Raw genomic sequence first — 21042 nt, 5'->3', positions numbered from 1 at the left:
AGAAGGCTTCCTGCACTATGAGGTCTGTCTCACTCCATTACAATGCGTATAATGAGCAGGGATGGGGGTCTCCTTGGTGTTTTTAGGGGGAATTGTAACTTCTATAGGCCATGGGGGTCTTTGCCCCACAAGGAGGGCTCTGAGCCCTGGGGGTTTCCAGGATTCATGTCCCACTGGGCTCAGCTGGAGATGTTTTAGGTCAGTCATGAGCCAGCAAATGGGTTTGCTCAGAAACTGGAGTGACAACACACAGGCACGGGGATAGGAAGGGAAGGACAAGGATGCAGATGGCAATAGGATGTGGATGAAGGTGGGATGGATGCATTCATGTGCCCAGGTACATGTCTCCATGTGTCTATGCACATGTGCTAGCGCCCACGTATGCTATGGCAGGGGGGTTGGAGCTAGATGATCTTAAGGTCCTTTCCGACCCTAACTATCCTATAATTCTATGATTCTATGATTTCTGCGCATGTGAACACTCAAGCACACGTGTACCCATGTATGCATGTGCATGTACACATGTGTATTGGCGTGTGCATACAAATGCATGCACATGTGCACTTGTGCGTGCATATGTATACATTCGCGCAAATGTGTATTGGTGTGTGTATACACACACATGCACACATGTACTGCTGTGTGTATGTTAAGATACGCACATGTGGCCGTGTGTATGCATGCACGCATGCACACGTGTACTTGTGTGTGCATATGAACACATTCACGCACACGTGTAAAGGTGCGTGTACACACACACGCGCGCGCGCACGTGTGCACACTTGTGCACACCCGCGCGCGCTGTTCACAAGCGCGTGCCCGCGCGCGCCCGCTTGACGGGGAGTGGGGGGGTGGGGGGGGGGGAAGAGAAGCGACCGCACGTGCGAACGCGCGCACCCGCGCACGCCCCGCCCCTCTCCCCCCTTCCCAATCGCCCCAGGGCCTCCCCACATTGGCAGGCCCTGCACAGCGGGGGGGGCGGGAGGGGGCGTGTCCTGACGTCTCTGGCCGCGCTGCCATTGGCGGCGGGAGCCTTTGTGCGCGAGCGGAGCGCGCGGGCCGCAGTCGGCGGCGGCGGCGCGTCGGAGGGTCGGTCGGAGGGGGCCGGCAGGGAGTGGGGTCGGGGCCGCGCCGCCACACAAAGGCCGCAGCATGGTCCTGGTGCACGTCGGTTACCTGGTGCTGCCCGTCTTCGGCTCCGTGCGCAACAGAGGTACCGCGGGGCCGCGGGTTCGCGTCCCGGGACCGCTCCGCCGCGGATGGTGTGGTGGTGGTGGGGAGGGGATGTGTGTGTTTGTGTTGTGGGGTGGTGCGGGTGCGTGGTTCCGTATTCCCCGGCTGGAGAAAGGGTGTTTTCCTCCCCCTAAAGCCCGTTCAGCGCAGCCCCAGCAGTGCCCGTTTTGGGATGCCGCCTCTCCCCCCCGGGTGTCCCCAGCTCCCGCCTGCACCTCCAGTCTGTGCTTAGTAGGTCCATTTTCCTTTGCTTTTTTTTCCTTTTTTTTTTAATTTTAACTTTCTTTTAAGTTTTACTTTACTATTTGGTTTACCCCCTCCCCGTCTCGCCGTGTAGCGTAGCCACCAGCCCATCTCAGCATAGCTGTAGACGATAACAGCCATTTTTGTACCTTCATCCTGTTTAGCTGAGTACATTGCACTGTAAATTCCTGTTAAGTGGTTTCATTTTGCCGTGGTCCCTGGGCGCAAAGTTCCTTTAGAGGGGGATGACCCAAAAGCTCCCAAATTGTGGCCAAAACCCTCCCAGAAAACGTGAACTGAGAAGGGGAAATCATGGAATCATAGAGATTTGGGTTGGGAAGGACCTTAAGATCACCATTTCCAGTCTCCTGCCGTGGGAAATCGGGCAAAGAAACGCAAAATTTGGTTGAATTCTGAAAATAAAATTGGAAAAGTGTATGAGAGAGATATCTGGGATGAAACGGGGTAAAATACCCCCCCGAAGCGGCGGGGGGGTAACTCCAAAAGGGATGCAGCATCCCTGTCCCCATCGGGGGTGATGCCCAGTCACCCCATCTCCATCCCACCCATCCCACCAGCCACAAGTGTCCCGTCCCTTCCGCCCCCCTCTACACCCCACCCCCCCGCGCCCATAAAATCTCATAAAGAGATGCCTGGCAAAATGGGCTTCCATTAAACAGGGATAACATTTTTTTCTGCTGTGCTAAATTACTTCCTGTTCTTATTTTGTGGGTAATTTTCTGTATCGAATATCCTTTGGTTGTGTATTCTTCACCTTTTTTCTTGTACTAAAACTTAAAGCATGGTCTGTATTTTTTTACATTACCTAGTTTTCTGATGTAAATCTCTCTGTAGAGACATACCCTGCTGAAATGTAATGTGCTGTAGCCTATACATCTGCTCAGTGTACGCTGCTTTTGTTCTGTTGCCCTTCCATAGCATGGTGGGCCTTGCCTTTTTTGTATTGTGTGCATGATGACATTGTTACACATGATTCCACTAATACTAATATACGATCTCTCAATAAAGAAACTAGTTTTCCTATATTAACCTAGTGTGCTTTTTCTATTGCTGTTTTCCCATTTATTGTTGTATCCTGCTGTTTAGATTTTTTCCCTTGCTTTTCTCCCCATCGTGAGGTTTAAGTGAGTGGATTTTTTCCTCCCCGTAGCGCAGATGTGGGGGCTTCTTAATACATTTTATTTTTCATTGTTCTCCTATCCCATATCTACCCTCAGCATTAGCCTCTGTGTTTGTGCTTTCCAGGCGCACAGCCCGCATTACCGTTGTGCCTATGCAGAGTTCTGTTTTACTGCAGAATAGCCTAAAATACAAGCCCAAACCCTTGTTATCAATCAGAATTCGCTATTTGATGAAGGGTCTGCCGCTTATCTCATTCTAGTTACAACATTGCACATTCCTTATGAATCTGATGCCAAAATGAGATGATCTTCAGATGGATGGGGGGAATAATAATAATATATTATTATTATTATTTGAACTCTGATTAACAGGAGGTAAATGAACCTGGGGAAAAAAGATAACGATCCTGCTAATCTGTTAGCTGTATATTTAAACATATGTGCGAGTGCCCTGCCCACGATCTGCTAGGAGAGAAGTGGCGGTGCCTTGGTCCCGTGGTGGCTGGCATGCTGTAAATATCTTCAGTAGACCCCCGTGAGGCTCATAAAACCATCCCAGCTGCTAATGTTGTAACTACATGTTCCTCCCTGATGCCTCCAGACCCACCATCTCCTGTATAACTCCATTTGGGCAAATAGAGATAACTATATATTGGGAAAAAGTCACTGGGAGGCTTAAAATGTGGGAAGCAGGGAGGGATGGGCAACCTAACAGCGGTCAGCGAGAGGTTTTGCTGCAGCTGAAACACAATGATAATCCCAGTCACCTCTCCCTCTTCCTGCGCCAGATCTTCCCATCCCAGGTCTGCAAAATGGTCCTGTAAAACCTCCCAATTTTGGCTTGGATGCAGCAAGAAACCTAGGGAGGGCAGTGGAGATGGGGCTGGGAGAGGGGAGGAGAGGGAGCATCTAAATAGCACCTCCACAGAAGTTGGTGGGAGACACTGGGTGGGTTATTTGCCTTTAAGTGAGAGGAGAACAAATGCAGCAGGTCGGTGGTGGTTCCCGCTGCAAAAATGTCAAGAAACAAAACAAAAACTAGTGTCTCCAGCAACTCCCACCCCAGCAGCCCTCCAAGAAATGCTTCATTTTGCAAGGCCATGCCTTCCCACCCCGCTTTATCCTCAGTTTGGTTCATTGGTTTATTTTAGCTTTAAAAACATCTATTTATGATTTCCTTCTTCATGCTTCCTTCTCTGTGTATCTCAATGACTGTTTGGCCACTATCCTGTCGTGTCCCCCACCCTCCCCACCCAATCCCCTGTATGAGCACAAGCGGGTTGCTCTCCATGAATGTAGTAGTGTATGCTGTGGCCCTTTGTTCTTGCTCCATCCTTGCCCCGGGGCCAGTGCTGAGCTCCATGTCCCCATAGCATCCCGAGGAGGGAAGCTGTGCTTCTCGCTTGCATGAAGGGAGACGTGCATGCCTGTTGGGGCTGATCATTTCCAATGTGATCTTTCATTATTTTTAGTCCTTTTTTTAATTATTATTTTAATTTTTTAATTCACCTCCGCACCATCATGTCAGACAATGAGATTCTGCATGTTAAAAGATGAACCCCACCCCAAACCCTCGACATGGATAAACCCATTCCCTTCTGAAGTGTTCCTCGTGATACGGACACCTGCCAGCAGCTGCCCCTTTGTTTGGAGTGTTGGATTCACTGCAGTGAGCCTAATAACCCCCGTTCCAGATCCTACCCTGCAAATTAGCGCCGATACAGAGCAGAACCGTTTGGTCAATACACTCTGAGGATACCTCGGTAATCTAATAATGCAGGAAGCTGCTGGGTTAATGGCAACTCGTACTAAGCAATTTATCATCCACATCATATTTTGACCTGTCTTGTTAGAAACTCATTCTTACAAGAGGAAACATTTCCCCCACCGCCACCACCCCACCTCCACCTCCCAGACTTATTAGTCAGTAACCACCAGGCTTTCATAGCTCATAATCCATCAAATGCATACACATTTAATGGCTTAATTCCTTTGACGCTCCTGAGTCTTGGAAAGCCACCTGGTACAAAGAAAATAATCTTTCTTTCAATTTTAGCACTGTAGGCTGAGGAAATCCAGGGCAAGTCGTGTGCTGGTGGTGCTGCTGTGAGTGTGCAGTGGTTTCTATAGAGCCTATACATCTCTACAACACCAACCTGTATTCCTGTGTTCCTTTAAATAACTTATTTTGATAACAGGGAGACGATTAGCCCCAAACACAGACAAAACAGGCTCTAAGATTCCTTGATGTAAGGGCTGTGTAAACGGCTTACACACATCTGCGTGCATTTAGTGGTGACAAATGGGAGCTGGACTGACTTGTCCCTCATACAAGGGTCTTGGGGTGGTGTCATGATTTCCATTGTTTTTAAGGAAAAGATTAACAAATAGTGGCCACATTTTGCTCATGCTGGAATTGCCAGCAATTAAAGCTGATCTGGATTTACTGTGCTGTGTGCAGATCTGGCCCCGTGGAAGTGTGTTGTTTAAGAACTGGTGAGTTGGTGCCCAAGTAAGGAAGCGAATGAAGCTGGGAGAGGGTTTGGGGGGTGTTTGCTGCAGAATCTGGGAGGTGTTCTGGTTGTGGGGGGACATAAGGTGGTGGGGACACGGCAGGGACACATTTCAGCATTACTCAGTGTATCCTGAACAGAGTATGGGGTGCCAAACTGTGGTGCAAGACCCATAGGCACCAGGGTGGTGCAATAACCATCTCGGTGCTTTCTGAGTACCTCTCTGTGAACCTGCTGGAAGGACTGCCCTAGAGTAAGTCTGAGCTTCCTTTGTTGTTGTTGCTTTAAACCGTGATTGTAATTTCAGGAGCACTTCATTAGTTGAAAAGGGGAGGATGGAGCAGTGTGGGAGCCCTGTCCTCCCAAACCTGTAGGAGAAACCTCCACAAGTGCCATGGGGAGCATGTGTGACATCTAAGACTGGCTCACCCCTCTCCGCTGACCAGATGGGTGATGGTCGCCACTGCTGGAGGTGCAAGGGTGGAAGGAGAGGGAAGGATGGCTCTTCTTGGGAGACTGCGGGGCATGATTCTGAGTAGTGACGGCACAAATATCTCCTCCAGGCCATTTACATGCTGGTTTGAGTTTCCAACTCAACTGGAAGGTCCTTTTCTCTGGAGATGTTCAAAGGGGGACATGTGCTGCAGCAGGTCAAGCCAAGGTCTCATTTTGGGAAGCACTAAACAAATGTTCCAGAAACGCAAGGGGGGACGTTGCAAAAGGTCTTTTACACCTAGATCATCTTCAATATCTATAACCTCCAAGACCAGACAGAGTTGGTTTGGCAACAGCGAGGGGTGTGGTGGCATCATGACTTTTGGGCATCTCACAGTATTCGGGTGTTTCTACATCAACCTGCAGCTGCTGGAGTCAGGCAGTAGCGCAATGCTTTTTGATTAAAGGGTTGTATATAAAATAGAGCTTCAAATTGCTGCTTATGGCAAACTTGGTTCTCAAAACTGAGAAGTCAGTGACAACACACAGGAGGATTTCAGCCAGTGCAGTGGTTTGGGAAGGAAAAGGGTTATGTATGGCTATGGTGGGGTCAGGGCAGGGACCTGCAGGTGGGCAGTGAGAGAGGGGCTAAGACCCAGCGAGGAAAATAATAATAGTTTTCTCCCTTTCTGGTTTCAATTTGGGGAGATGGAGTGGGTTGGTCTGCAGTGGGTTGGCAGAGGGGTTGTGGTTTCCCTAGTGGCTCCTCACAGAACACCATGGGAGATCCACTGGTTAAATCCTGGAAAGGTTTTACTCTTAAACCTTATCAGAGAGAAAACTGGGTCTTTTGGGAATGGCTAAATTCTCCCTTTAAAACAAAGCAAGCCCCCCAATCTTTGCAGCCAGAGCAATGGATCCTGATGGTGACAGGGACCAGGATCCTGTGCTTGGGTGGGCAGAGCTGGGACTATGGAAATCAAACCTGTGTCTGCCCCATGCCTTCCCACCACCCTTGCTTAACCTTTTCTGCTCCTCCTTTGCTCAGTTTTGCAGTCTCCCAGGACCTTTTCTCACCCATTTTCCTGCCTACTTGTCCTTTACATTTCCCAGCCCCAGCTGGGTTGGGCTGGCTGGCACGTGCTGTCGAGGATCCATCTTGGTAAGTGTGCTTAATTGCTGTTGCTTTCTCTCCCTCCCTTTTAAAGGCTGTAAAATGTGCCTGCAGGAAAAGTTGCATGTGTGTGGCTTGTAGCTCTTTAATGAACATTATCACTTTGGTTTGAGTGACCAAGCTGGAAGCTGTGAAGTTGCAGGTTATGGGGAGAGGCAATAGGTGCCCATGGTCTGGGACCTCTTGAAGCGAGGACATGCCTGTGGGAACATGTTTGAGTGTGATTTTGGTAGCTCGGAGGAGGACCTGGATGTTTCTGTCTCTTGCATCGTATCCCTGTGACCCTGGCCCTGCCTGGAGGTGACACCCCGAGGTGTGGGTGAGCTTAGATGGAGTCAATGGCCAGTGCTGATTTTCCCTGCTGGGCTCAAGTAATGTTGCAGAGCTGTTAGTATGCATTGCTTCTCCATTTCCTTCACCAACTGGTACAAGAAGCAGCCATTATCCCTAATCTAGGAAAAAGCCAAGCCATGGTATCTTCTGGGACTTGTCTGAAGAAGGGGCCATGAGCAGGACTTGGGTGGAACTGGGCTCTCCACCAAAGCACATGTCCAGGCACTCAATACTGGGGCTGAATTAGGAGCTGCTCTGAAACCTGCTCCTGTCCTTTTCTCTAGGCTTGGGAGGGTCTCTAGAAGACTTTCAGAAACATGGTCCCTTGCGTGTCCATCATGCTGCAGCTGCTCCCCACACTGAGCTTCTCCAGTGAAGGATGGGATTGGGAAATATTCCCCATAGCAAATGTGCCCTCCCTGACAGTGTTACGTGTTATATCTCTGGGCTTGCTCATTGTCCTCATGGTATCTGACCCTTCCTTAAGTCAACACTGTTATATCAAGGTATTTATATATCATAGAATCATAGAATCATAGAATAGTTAGGGTTGGAAAGGACCTTAAGATCATCTAGTTCCAAACCCCCTGCCATGGGCAGGGACACCTCACACTAAACCATGTCACCCAAGGCCTCATCCAACCTGGCCTTGAACACCACCAAGGATGGAGCATTCACAACCACCCTGGGCAACCCATTCCAGTGCCTCACCACCCTCTCAGTAAAGAATTTCTTCCTTAGATCCAATCTAAACTTCCCCTGTTTAAGTTTGAACCTGTTACCCCTTGTCCTGTCACCATAGTCCCTGATGAATAGTCCTTCCCCAGCATCCTTGTAGGCCCCCTTCAGATACTGGAAGGCTGCAATGAGGTCTCCACACAGCCTTTGCTTCTCCAGGCTGAACAGCCCCAACTTTCTCAGCCTACATTCATACAGGAGGTGCTCCACTCCCCTGATCATCTTCGTAACCCTCCTCTGGACTTGTTCCAACAGTTCCGTGTCCTTTTTATGTTGAGGACACCAGAACTGCACACAATACTTCAAGTGAGGTCTCACAAGAGCAGAGTAGAGGGGCAGGATCACCTCCTTCGACCTGCTGGTCACGCTCCTCTTGATGCAGCCCAGGATACAGTTGGCTTTCTGGGCTGCGAGCACACACTGAAGCTGGCTCATGTTCATTTTCTCTTCGATCAACACCCCCAAGTCCTTCTCCGCAGGGCTGCTCTGAATCTCTTCTCTGCCCAACCTGTAGCTGTGCCTGGGATTGCTCCAACCCAGGTGTAGGACCTTGCACTTGTCACGGTTAAACTTCATAAGGCTGGCATCAGCCCGCCTCACAAGCATGTCAAGGTCCCTCCGGATGGCATCCCTTCCCTCCAGCGTATCAACCGAACCACACAGCTTGGTGTCATTGGCAAACTTGCTGAGAGCGCACTCAATCCCACTGTCCATGTCACCGACAAAGATGTTGAACAAGACCGGTCCCAACACCGATCCCTGAGGGACACCACTTGTTACTGTCTCCGGCTGGACATTGAGCCATTGACCACACCTCTTTGTGTGCGGCCATCCAGCCAGTTCTTTATCCACCGAGTGGTCCATCTATCAAATTGATGTCTCTCCAGTTTAGAGACAAGGATGTCATGTGGGACAGTGTCGAAGGCTTTGCACAAGTCCAGGTAGATGACGTCAACTGCTCTGCCCCTGTCCATCAGTTCCATAGCCCCATCATAGAAGGCCACCAAATTGGTCAGGCAGGATTTTCCCCTTAGTGAAGCCATGCTGGCTGTCACCAAGCACCTTGTTGTTTTTCATGTGCCTTAGCATGCCCTCCAGGAGAATCTGCTCCAAGATTTTGCCAGGCACAGAGGTGAGACTGACTGGTCTGTAAGTTCCCCGGGTCATCCATTTTTAACTTCTTAAAAATGGGGGTTATATTTCCCTTTTTCCAGTCATCGGGAACTTCACCTGACTTCATTTGCCAGCTCCTTCAGGACCCGTGGATGGATTTCGTCAGGTCCCAATGACTTGTGTACGTTCAGGTTCTTAAAATGGTCTCGAGCCAGATCCTCCCCTACAGTGGACCTAAGGTCTTCATTCTCACAGTCCCTGCATCTGACTTCCAAGACTTGGGTGGTGGGGTCAGAGCCATTGCCAGTGGAGACTGATGCAAAGAAGTCATTAAGAACCTCAGCCTTCTCCAAATCCTGGGTAGCCAGTTCTCCCGATATCTTCTGGAGGGGGCCTACATTGTCCCTAGTCTGTCTTTTATTTGCTACGTACCTATGGAATCCCTTCCTGTTATCCTTAACATCCCTAGCCAAGTTCAATTCTAACTGGGTCTTAGGTTTCTTAACCTGGTCCCTAGCTTCCCGGACAACATCCCTGTATTCTTCCCAGGCTGCCTGTCCTTGCTTCCACCTTCTATAAGCCTCTTTTTTCCTTTGAATTTTCCTGAGCAGCTCCTTATCCATCCAAGGAGGTCTCCTGGCCCTCCTGCTGCACTTCCTTCTAGTTGGGATGCAACACTCCTGAGCTTGTAGCAGGTGATCCTTGAACATCAACCAACAGCCTTGGGCCCCCCTGCCCTCTAGGGCTATATCTCATGGAACCTTACTAAGCAGGTTCCTGAAGAGGCCAAAGTCTGCTCTCTTGAAGTCCAGGGCAGTGAGCTTGCTGCATGCTCTTCTCACTATCCTGAGGATCTCGAATTCGACCATCTTGTGATCACTGCATCCAAGGCTGCCCTGGAGCATCACATTTCCAACCAGCCCTTCCCTGTTGGTGAGCATGGCACCTCTCCTTGTCGGCTCCTCTATTACTGCAGAATGAAGTTGTCTTCCACGCAATCGAGGAACCTCCTGGATTGCTTGTGCCGGGCTGTACTGTCGCTCCAACAGATGTCAGGGTGGTTGAAGTCCCCCATGAGTACAAGGGCCTGCGAGCGTGAGGCTTTTCCTATCTGTCTGTAGAGTGCTTCATCCACAAATTCCTCTTGATCAGACAGTCTGTAACAGATTTCCACAGTAATGTCTCCCATTGCTGTTCTCCCTTTAACCCTGACCCACAAACTCTCTGTCGACTGCTCACCTGTCCCCAGACAGAGTAGGCATGTGAGTTTTTGGAAGCTGTGGAGGAGGCACTACTAACCAGCCTGTTTCCTTGAAAAGTGTGTGTGAAAACTGGGCATCTACCAACAAATGGAAGTTTTCTCATAATTTTCAATAGCAGAGGAGATGCCTGTTCTCATGTAGCCCTGCAACATCGGTAGGATCTGATTTGCCTCTGCTCATTAGGGCAGTGGAGGGTATTTGGTCCATTCAGGGCTGATCATTAGCTGGTGGAAGCTGAGACTTTGATAGACTCTTCTGTGAGCCTCCGCAAACCTCCGTAAGGAGCAGCTGGAGCCAGGAATGAGCTGTGGGCTCATGGTGAAGCTGCCTCGATGTGAAGTTGGACACAAAGCTGGAAAGGTCTGGAGTTACTTATATATGCATAAATCCAAAATAAGTCCTCAACTTCCAAAAGATTTTCTTCACGTTTATACTGGGATGAGTAAAATGAAAATCTAGCTTGAGATTATTTTGTTTCTTAAGTAACTGGCAGTAAACTGACCACAGTCTGAACGCATTTTCTTTGCAGAAGGATTTGGCGATGCAGTTGTCTTTGCAAGACTATCAGTTTGCTTACAGCCCTGTGGTATGGCGTTCGAGCTGTTTAAATCTCAGGCAGTGTCTGAAGATGCTGATGCTTTGGGAGATGTGTCCGTCAAGCCTAGCACTTTCCACAACCTCCAGGCAAATACCATGTCTAATTCGCTGGGCAGTAAAGGAGCTGTAGATGTCATGCAGATTGCTGCGCTTCTTGTTGTGGTTTGCTAAATCCATATTTCTCTTTCTTGTAGCCTGGCCTTTAATATTAATATCTTTAATTTCATTTATAAATTCACTTATCAGCTTTCATTAGTCATCCCGTTAATGATCCTAGGCAAGAAATTTGTCACTTGACATCAAAAGGCAGATTAAGGGACTTCTAGAGCCTTGGGAAACGGCTTCATGCTGCACCGGAATTATAGCGATTGGCATATGGGGCTAATACTATGTATAATTTGCATCTGCTGCTTAGGGGATGAGTGATTATTTTATATATTTAGCAGAAAACAAGAGCATTTCTTAATCGTGAATGGTGTTACATTTCCTGCAAACTCTGCAGTATTATGAATCACTGGGCTATAAACATCTTGTTGCCAGTGTGCCTGGTTTCACATTGCCAAGGCGGTGAACCCTGGAGGGTCAGATCCTGACAGCTCCCCTCCTCCTGAAGGGATTTTACTGCACAAGCATCTAATTGAAACTAAGGAGTTCCCCCAGTGGCAGGAGCTGGAAGGGACTGGGAGTGGATTAAGCGTTGCATCACCAAAACAGAGCATCTCTGCTCTCACTGATGGGAGATGAGGATGTTGGTAGGGTTTGGAGATGGGTGTTTCAGGCATGAAAATGGGGAAGAAGCTCTCAATATTTGCTCAAAGGATCTGGAAAAGAGCAGGGCTGGAGTGAAAACAGATGAGATGTAGCATCCCCAGGTGCTGGTCCATTCAGGTCCTTCACGATTGAGGTTGCATAGATTTTAGGAGCAGCAAGCATGTTGGAAGAAGCCATATCTTGTCCAGCTGTTGTTTGTGATATCCCACAGATCTCTGAGATAAGGAACAAGGAAGCTTTCTGCTCAGAGATAGTGTGACATGCTTAGGCTTGGGGTTACAAGGCTGCCTTTTGAATAGTGAATATCTCAGTTGTGTGCAACTGCATGAAGGAGGGTCCCCTCTGCACTGGCCACTTGTAAAGCACATTGGCAGCCCCAGAGTCTCTCAATAGGCTGCTCCTGTGGGCAGAGCCTCCTTCACTTTCAAAGGGCTGCAGGCAGCTCTCCATCAGGTTGAACAGATAACACTTTCTCTCTTGTGTGCAAAAGCACTTACTGAGGTGGTTTTGCTCAGCCCTCATTGGCCTGAGTGGGAAACTTGTGTATGAACCCGCAGTGGGTTGACCTTGTCTGAATGCAAGGTGTCCACCAAACCGCTCTATCACTGCTCTCCTCAGCAGGACAGGGGTGGGTAGAGAATAAGATGAAAAGGAACTCGTGGTTCAAGATAAAGGCAGCTTAATAAAGCAAAAGCAAAGGCTGTGTGTGGATCAAAAGAAAACAAAAGATGTATTCTCTACTCCTCATCAGCAGGTGACATCCTGCCACTTCCTGGGAAGAAGGGTTTCAGTACATGTAGCTTTTGCAGATGTTGTAATAACAGATGCACCCTCCTCTTTTCTCTTAGATTTATTTTTGGGTATGGAATATCTTTTCTGTCAATTTGTGTCAGCTATCTTGGCTATGTGGCATCCCAGCCCTACTGGTGAATAGGGAATGTTGGAGAGACAGCCTTGATTCTGTGGAGCACTGCTCAGCAGTAGCCAAAACACTGGTATGTTACCCACACCTTCCTAGCTACCCATACACAGCAACATGAGGGCTGCTGTGGGGAAAATCAACTCCATACCAAGACAGAACCTGAGATACTGGTTATACTGTGTGTCAGCTGCAGCTCTGTGAGAGCCTGGAAGTTTGAACAAATCTGGCCAGGTGCTGTGGGCTGGTCTACACCATTTGGTGTTTTCATCACATGAATCTGGCCTGGGTGGGAAGTGACATCCTGGGTCATGAGACAGCTGGAGGCTGGGGGCATGTGGTGAAGTGGAGCCATCAACCTTCTGTCTGCAAGGTCTGACCCACAGCCTAGGGAGTGAAATGGACCTGGAGGTGCTGATTGGCAGAGCTGAACTTGGGCAGCTTGTGTTCAGGCAACCAAGAAGCCATCAGCATCCTGACCTATATCAGCACCAGTGTGACAGCAGGGCCAGGGCAGTGATCATCCGTTTCCATGTACTGGGCTCTGGTGAGGCCACACCTCGAATCCTGTGTTCAGTTCTGGGCCCCTCACTACAAGAGAGACATTGAGGTGCTGGAGCAGGGCCAGGGAAGGGCAATGGAGCTGGTGCAGGGCCTGCAGCACAAGTGTGATGGGGAAGGGCTGAGGGACCTGTGGGGTTCAGTCTGGAGAAGAGAAGGCTCAGGGGGGACCTGATCGCTCCCTACAACTGCCTGACAGGAGGATGGAGCCGGGAGAGGGCTGGGCTCTGCTCCCAAGGAATGAGGATTGGGACAAGAGGAAATGGCCTCAAGCTGCACCAGGGGAGGTTTAGCCTGGAGTTTAGGGAAAATCCTTCATTGAAAGGGCTGTGAAGCCCTGGAACAGGCTGTCCAGGGCAGTGGTGGAGTTATCATCCCTGGAGATATTTAAAACCATGTAGATGAGGCCCCCCGTGACATGGTTTAGTAGTGGCCTTGGCAGTGCTGGGGAATGGTTGGACTTGATGATCTTAAACATCTTTTTCCAGACTAAACAGTTAAGTGATTCTGTACCTTCCAGCTCTTATCAAAGTAGCAGCAAAACCTATCATCTATCCTCTGTTGCTCAGCTCTTTGCCTGACTCCTTCCAGCATTAAATTAACTAGAGGTGGCCAAACTCTTGTCTGAGGCTCTTCCTTGAAGATGCGAGATGAAAATATGTTATTGTACAGGAACTAAGCCCCAAAGCAAGGGGTATTTTGTCCCAGCAGCAGTCTGAGGGTGCACGGATGAGTGACGGATGGTGGACCAGTAGCTGAGCTGATGGCACATCTATTAATCCGAGTTGCCAGGGACTGGAGCTGTGTGAAAACAGAGATATCTGGCTTTCATTGTGATGATTATTTTCTGGTTCACTGGCTGAAAACTTATTTTCCTGGCTTTTTATTGTCTTTGAGTTTTTCAGCATAATGAGTGGGGCAGGGGGAGGCTTTTATATGGCTCATTTGAAGGGAGATGAAATAGGCCACAACTCCAGAAGTGAAATGCTATCTTACTGTAGAAAATGAAATGGCATCAACAGGATGGAGGGAATAAGACCTATTCATCATAACATCTCAGGTGGGCTTTTTGTACAAAGATGTTTCACTTAGACAGTTTTTATATCCTAGAGATGGTTTTGGTGTTTTGTACTCACATGGAAAGCACGAAACGGTATGGAATAGGCTGCCCCAGTCCTCTATGTTATTGTACCATGAAACCACGTTGTGACTTTAGAGTGTGTAGAAATCTGATCGATTTCATCAACAGAAAGTGCTTTAATGCCTGAGTGAATTTTGGAGAAGCAAAGGATGTGTACCCAGTGCAGGAAGTCACTAAAGGTAGTTGGGTCCTTACAAAACAAGGAAGCTCGCATCAGTCCCTGCCTCTCCTTCTTTCTTGCCTCTGTTGGCAATGAAGGTGGGATTCCAGGCTTGTGAGAACTGGAGGAGATTTCCAAACTGAAAATGAGAGCTGAGGTCTTGAATGGAATGTGCAATCACTGCTTTGCTCTTCACTGGGCTCATCCACCTGAGTTACTTCAGCCTGCAGAAACAAATAGCTCTTTTTCCATGTCTTTGTTTGATTTGAGTAGGAAAGATCAATTTGGCACATGTGATTACAAACTTGCCAGTGGAAATCCTGGGTGTTTTGCCAAAAGAGGCCACAGAAGCACTCTGAGATAAGGATTTACTTTCCTGCCCTGGATCATCTGCAAGGAGAGCCCTCTATTGCCAGACCCGGATGGCACTTGAGGCTATCTGAGTGCTTCTTCTATAGGGTGCAGGGGTGTCTTGGGAAGGAAAATATTACCAGGAGGTCGTTACAAGCTTAGAAAAACCGGACATGGACCAAGGGGCAGTGAGGCAAGGAAAATGCCCTGTCCTTTGGGCAGAAAACTCCTCCTGGAAGGAGTTGGGGTGCTGTTAGGGAAGCTGAAATATGAAATATTTGCTCTGATGGCTTAAACCTGCCAGAGGGGAGACTGAGATGAGCTCTTAGGCAGAAGTTCTTTCCTGTGAGGGTGCTGAGGCACTGGCACAGGGTGCCCAGAGAAACTGTGGCTGCCCCATCCCTGGCAGTGTTCAAGGCCAGGTTGGACACAGGGGCTTGGAGCAAGCTGCTCTAGTGGAAGGTGTCCCTGCCCGTGGCAGGGGCTTGGAACTGGATGATTCCTTCCAACCCAAACCAGTCTGTGATTCTATGTTTGTTAGGTGTTCAGTGTGACTCTGTTCTTCCTGTAACAAGTGATTTTGAGCCCCACTAACAAAATCAAGGGCCAGACCTCAGTGACATTCAGGAAGTTTCTCGCAGATGGAGGATCTTCTGGAATGCTCAATGTGGGCTGAAGGGAAGAGGAGGCTGAAGAACAAGTGCTGTCCTCTGCCTGCTGCATCAGGAGATGGCTGTGATTGATGTGCTGTAATAACTGGTGCTGGGAATGCAGTGATGGGGAGGTCTATCTCTTAACTGGAGTATCTGCTTTAAACCGTGGTTCATTAGTCATTTGGCCAGGGGAAAGGAGCACCATGGTGTGGTACCAAGTGGGCTCTGGATGCATATCTCTCATCCAGCTTCACTTCTAAAAAACCACTGCTTTTGGGTGTGGGGGTGTGTGTGTGGTTTTGATGAATGCTTTGCAGAAAATACCTGTGCAAAAGTGCTGCTGCTCTTCTATCACATTGAACAAAGAGCATGGTTCCTCTCCTCTTCCCTACCTCCTGTTTTTCATGTACACACTGGCCCATGATGGGAACGGGGATCCAACAAGAGCCCCTTCCCAATGCCCTGGCAAACAGAGAGGTGGACATTGTTTGCAGAAACCCAACTCACTCGCAGCATCCCTTGGGGGGAAGGTGGATGGTGCAAGTGAAGAGGGATGTACCAGGGCACCCAACAACTAACTCTGCTTGGAGATGTCACCACTGCAGAAGGCTCTAGGGAGACCTTTTTGAATGCAGCCTGTTGGAGGTAAGTTTAATGGGGCTGCTAGTCTGCAAAGTTGGCAGCTGAAATGCTCCCCTCCAGCCCATGAACAGACCCAGCTCCAGCTTGTTTTTATTTTAGTTTTGTTTCCCAGCATAAACAACAATTCCACTTCTAGTGATGCCGTGACACTCAAACTTCCACATCATACCAGGGAGCTGGAGCTGGAGGGCTTTGAGAAAGCCCAAATATAATGAACCTTTGTGGATTAGAAGGAAAAAAAAGGGAAAAAAGGGATAAAAGCCCGGGACATAACATGAAAATGCAAAGTGCTAGTGAAAGTTCAGGTACCAAAAAGCCACTGAGAAGTGCTTTGTTCTTATTGGTGCCATGAGGGGTCTGCTCCCCATGTCTCCTGGGGCTGGCAGTGGTGCAGACCTTTAGCTGTAGGAGTTGCTTTCTCTGTGTACATGTGCATACCACCTTCCATGGTGAGGAAGGTGGTTTCCACCTCTGGTGTCCTGCTCTCTTAGAAGAGCAGGGCTTAAATTCCTGGTAAATTTGCATCTGTGGGAGAGGTTTTGGCTGAGCTGTGGTGTGGAAGTGCTGGGTAATGGTGGAGGAGAGAGGGCAACACAGCAGGATGCTCCCAGGGCAGTGGGTGATGGACCAGAAAGTCAAGGAAAAGCAACGAAACACAGAGAGAGGTCCTATACTGCAGGCTTGAGATGCTCATCACCACAGCTTGGTAAATGGTTAGAAGAAATTAGGGTCTTCACTGCATCCAAGCCAGTCAGGAGCTCGGGTTGGCCTTTGACTGGTTTCCACGATATTAAGAGAAAAGAGATCTTTGTAAGCAAGCTGAGCTGCTCGCAAGGTCTAGGAGCTTTGGTTGAATGAGCCATCACCTGTCATTGAGGAAGATGGGGCATTCAGGAGTGTGGTGACTCTGCCCAAGCTGCACCTGTAATACCAGGGCATTTCTGCATTTGAAACTACAAGCAGGTTAATGCTAGTGAGGCTTTACACTGCAGTGCTGTTACCCTGTAACACAGAAAGCAGAAATCATGCTCTATTACAGCAGAAGACTAAATTACCCAGGGTGCCAGGAGGAATCTTTTGTTGTTTCTCTAAAAAATATGAATGTTCCCACTCTAGAATGTCAGGAATCAGGATTTTCCCCTCCAGCTTTCTGTGTAAGGGCTCAGGGACTGCCTACAGGCATCTCTTCTAGATGACAACACATCTGCCAAATCATGGACAACCTCTGAGCCAGCCGGCACCTTCTAATGGAGCTTGGTTTGATTTGCTTGGTCAAAATTCTCAGTGTATGAAGAGGATTAGACGCTTTGTAGTCCATCTTTCTCAAAAGCATGAGAAGCATTTTAGAAATGGAGTGTGTGGCTCAGCTGGTGCTCTGGAGGCTTTAATTAACATCACCGAGAAATAGAGATCCCAACTTTAATTCCTTTCTGTTTGTAACTGGGAGCTCTGAAGACTTAACAAATTCTGTGGCTTGAAAAGATGTTTTATTTTTATATTCCAGAGCTGGGGTGATTCTGAAATACACCTCTGTAATTGCTCCTTCCCTCTCTTCTGCTTGATATCTGCCAGAACCACCATCCAATAGACATTACAAGGCTCACTGTTATTCATGCTGTAGCGTTTCATCTCAGGCAGAAGTCTTCTCCTGGATTCAGTGGTTAGTACTGTGAAAAATCCAGTAATCTTTTCCTGCTTTCTTTAATGGTTCAGTTCTGTGGTGAGCTGACAATGTAAATGGAAGATGTACACGCAGGATTATTTTCATTCCAGCCTTTGAAATGCTCTGCGTGATGCAGAAGTGCTGTGCAAGGTACCATGCTCTGTATGAGTATGTGTATATCCTTGCAAGGGTAAAGGAGACTTCTTCCATGTTGGTGGTGCTTCTTTCAGAGCTGTAACGTGGAGGCAGATACCCATCTGCCCCAGAAGTTGCTCTGAAAAGAACCACAAACCCCAGCATTTTCTCCCAGCTAGTAGGACTGCAGAATAATTCATCTGGGAAGGGACAGATGTGCTCTTCCCTGTCATAAAATTCAATGTTGGACACTTCCGTTCTGCACTGGGGTTGTCTGCTCCAGACAAGAGGACTTTGCGTGAGAAGAGAAATCCAATTCCATGGCCACATCTGCATGGGTGCAAGGCCAAGCAACCGGGCTGTGTCCAACACCTGGAGCAGAAACTGGCTCTTCCCAAAGTGCTGGACATGCTCCTGCTTATCTAAATGGCATGTGTGGGTTCAGGTGGGCAGTGGGCACAACATGCTGACCCCCATCTCCACAGATATCAGGCTGGACCCTGCAGTCTTCCCTAAGATTGAGTATGTGCTTTTGGTCTTCCACTTTCCTTTCTCCATCTGTACAGCACACAGCTGCCCATCTCGCTGTCCACTGGGTATAAATTTCAGGGAACAAGGAAAATGTAGATGATTCTGCTTCTTTGTAGGTAAAATTCCTGATAAAATGTAAATGTGGATGGGGAAAAGTGGATTTCTGGTTTTTATCCTCCTTTCTGTGGTCACTGGTGAGGAAATGTGTTACAGGAGATGTCTGAAGAATTGTGTTTAGCCATAAAAGCTTGGCCAGATGTTTCTGCTTTCTTCAGGAAATAGATTTAGAAATGAAACAGCTGACAAAGCTGAGATTTTTGGATGAAAAGTACAAAGCTCAACTCTTTCCTAGTGTCACAGATACATATATATATTTTTAATAATGGTTTTAACATTATTTGTTTTTAATCCAAGGGGAAGAATTTTCCCAAGGTCACCCATTACAGTAGTGGGAAGAGTGACTCAGACTCCATCTCTTTATAAAACCTGCTTAAAAATAATGATCTGGGGGAAAACCCTGGCTGCTGACACTAACTGTATGACTTCCTTCCTTAGCTGCTCTGATCAATAGGTTTGCTTTCCCTGTGTAACTGATAGATCTTGACTTTTTGAGTCTGACAGCAGTGTTCTGCAATGCCAGCTGATACAGGGCCAATGGAGACTTGCGGCCACTTCTTGCTAGCAGGGGATTTACTGAAGCAAATCAGATCTGGAGTCACTGAGAGGGAATTAATGTGAAATGCCTTGATGTTAGTTTTACAGTCACTTTAATAGGCATAGTTACACTATTAAACTGATCTGCATGTGTTTAACTCTTATTCATACTTGAGTGGAATAAATGTTTTCCTTTAGGAAGGGTGAATTTTGCAGAGTAAAAGAGCTATTATAAGCCTCCCAAATGCCTCAGCAATAATGACATGACAGCTTACAGCCTGAAACCCAGGCTCCTTATGCTGTGGTAGTGCTTTAAAGACCTGTTTCACCCTTTTCCCCACCTCCTCTTCTCCTTCACCCTAATTACGCTCTCAAAATGTCTCTGAAATGATGGTGTTGGGCACACAGCTAGTTAGACCTTGGGTAGTCACACACAACTAAAATTGTCACTTTGCTTCAGCCGCAGAACTCCTGAATTCAGACCAAGTCAGCTTCTTCTCCCTGTTGTGTTACATAGTGGATATAATTCTCACACTGATACCCAAATGGGGCTTTGATAAATTTAGGCTCTAGAAAAAGCTGCAGCTTGTGCTGGCTGGGTATACAGATGAGCTGGCTGCACCTTTGGGTTTGGGTGCTAAAGAGCAGGAAAAGTGTTTTCTGATGGTTTTGTAGGTCCTTCTTTTCCCTTGGGTGACCCAATAGGTCTGACTGAGGTGGACTTATCCTGACCCAACGTCAATGAGTCCAGCATCAGGAAGGATCTTGTAGCATCTTCAAATCCTTCATACCCAATTTTGTGGCAGACTGCATGATGAAAAGCTTTTAACCATGATCATAAAGGGAGGAGCAGAAATACTTGGCCTGGGGGTGAGGAAGCTGAGACAGAACAAGCCTGCTGAAATCTATTTCTTGGGGTTTGGTAGGGATTTTTTGTGGGTTTTGTTGTGTTTTACCCCTCTTTTTCTCTCTAATTTTCGACTGTAGCTCATACAGGTTTGTCACAGGTCAAGAAAACTTTAAGCCATGATATGTAGGAGATGAAGGGACTTTTGACATAGATTCTGTGGTCACAGGTGTCAGTGGGGTGCCAATCACTATGTAGTGGTACTGCCTGGTTCCTCTGCCTCTATCATTAGGAGGCATGAGCAGCATTCATTACAGGGGTGCTGATTCCCAACACTTGTTAATGGAATTGAGCTGACTGACCTTAATGTGTGACCAATATTTAATTTGAAGTTTCTGTGGACACCAGTGGGCTGTAGTGGAAACAATACAGGCCCTGTAGTGCAAAGCCTTAGTCCTGAAAAGACAGCTAAATAAATTAAATTTAGTGATTAGTAAAAATCATAGAATCATAGAATAGTTAGGGTTGGAAAGGACCTTAAGATCATCCAGTTCCAACCCCCCTGCCATGGGCAGGGACACCTCACACTAAACCATGGCACCCAAGCCTCTGTCCAACCTGGCCTTGAACACTGCCAGGGTTGGAGCATTCACAACCTCCCTGGGCAACCCGTTCCAGTGCCTCACCACCCTTACAGTGAAGAACTTCTTCCTTATATCCAATTTAAACTTCCGCTGTTTAAGTTTTAACCCATTACCCCTTGTCCTATCACTACAGTTCCCAGCATCCCTGTAGGCCCCCTTCAGATACTGGAAGGCTGCAATGAGGTCTCCATGCAACCTTCTCTTCTCCAAACTAAAAAGCCCCAACTTTCTTAGCCTATCTTCATATGGGAGGTGCTCCAGTATCCTCATCATCCTTGTGGCCCTCCTCTGGATTTGTTCCAACAGTTCCATGTCCTTTTTATGTTGAGGACACCAGAACTGCACAAAATACTCCAAGTGAGGTCTCAGGAGAGCAGAGTAGAGGGGCAGGATCACAACCTTTTGCACCGACAAAGATGTTGAACAAGACCGGTCCCAACACCGATCCCTGAGGGACACCACTCGTTACTGTCTCCAGCTGGACATCGAGCCATTGACCACAACTCTCTGTGTGCAGCCATCCAGCCAGTTCTTTATCCACCAAGTGGTCCACCTATCAAATTGATGTCTCTCCAGTTTAGAGACAA

General features: G+C 48.0%; 1 protein-coding gene across 1 annotated transcript in view; it reads left to right on the top strand.

Annotated features, from left to right (window-relative positions):
* Window positions 1-1152: 1152 nt before the first annotated feature.
* ARK2C (arkadia (RNF111) C-terminal like ring finger ubiquitin ligase 2C) overlaps window positions 1153-21042 on the top strand; it is a gene marked incomplete at both ends in the record, with an annotated part of 50681 nt that continues 30791 nt past the window's right edge. The window contains one exon of the mRNA XM_080637752.1: window positions 1153-1213. Within this exon, the coding sequence (XP_080493878.1) occupies window positions 1153-1213 (61 nt within the window). The remainder of the gene's footprint in view (window positions 1214-21042) is intronic.

The sequence above is a fragment of the Psittacula echo genome (assembly GCF_963264785.1).
Source record: "Psittacula echo genome assembly, chromosome: Z".
NCBI classification, from domain to species: domain Eukaryota; kingdom Metazoa; phylum Chordata; class Aves; order Psittaciformes; family Psittacidae; genus Psittacula; species Psittacula echo.
This window is presented reverse-complemented; position numbering and strand designations above follow the sequence as displayed.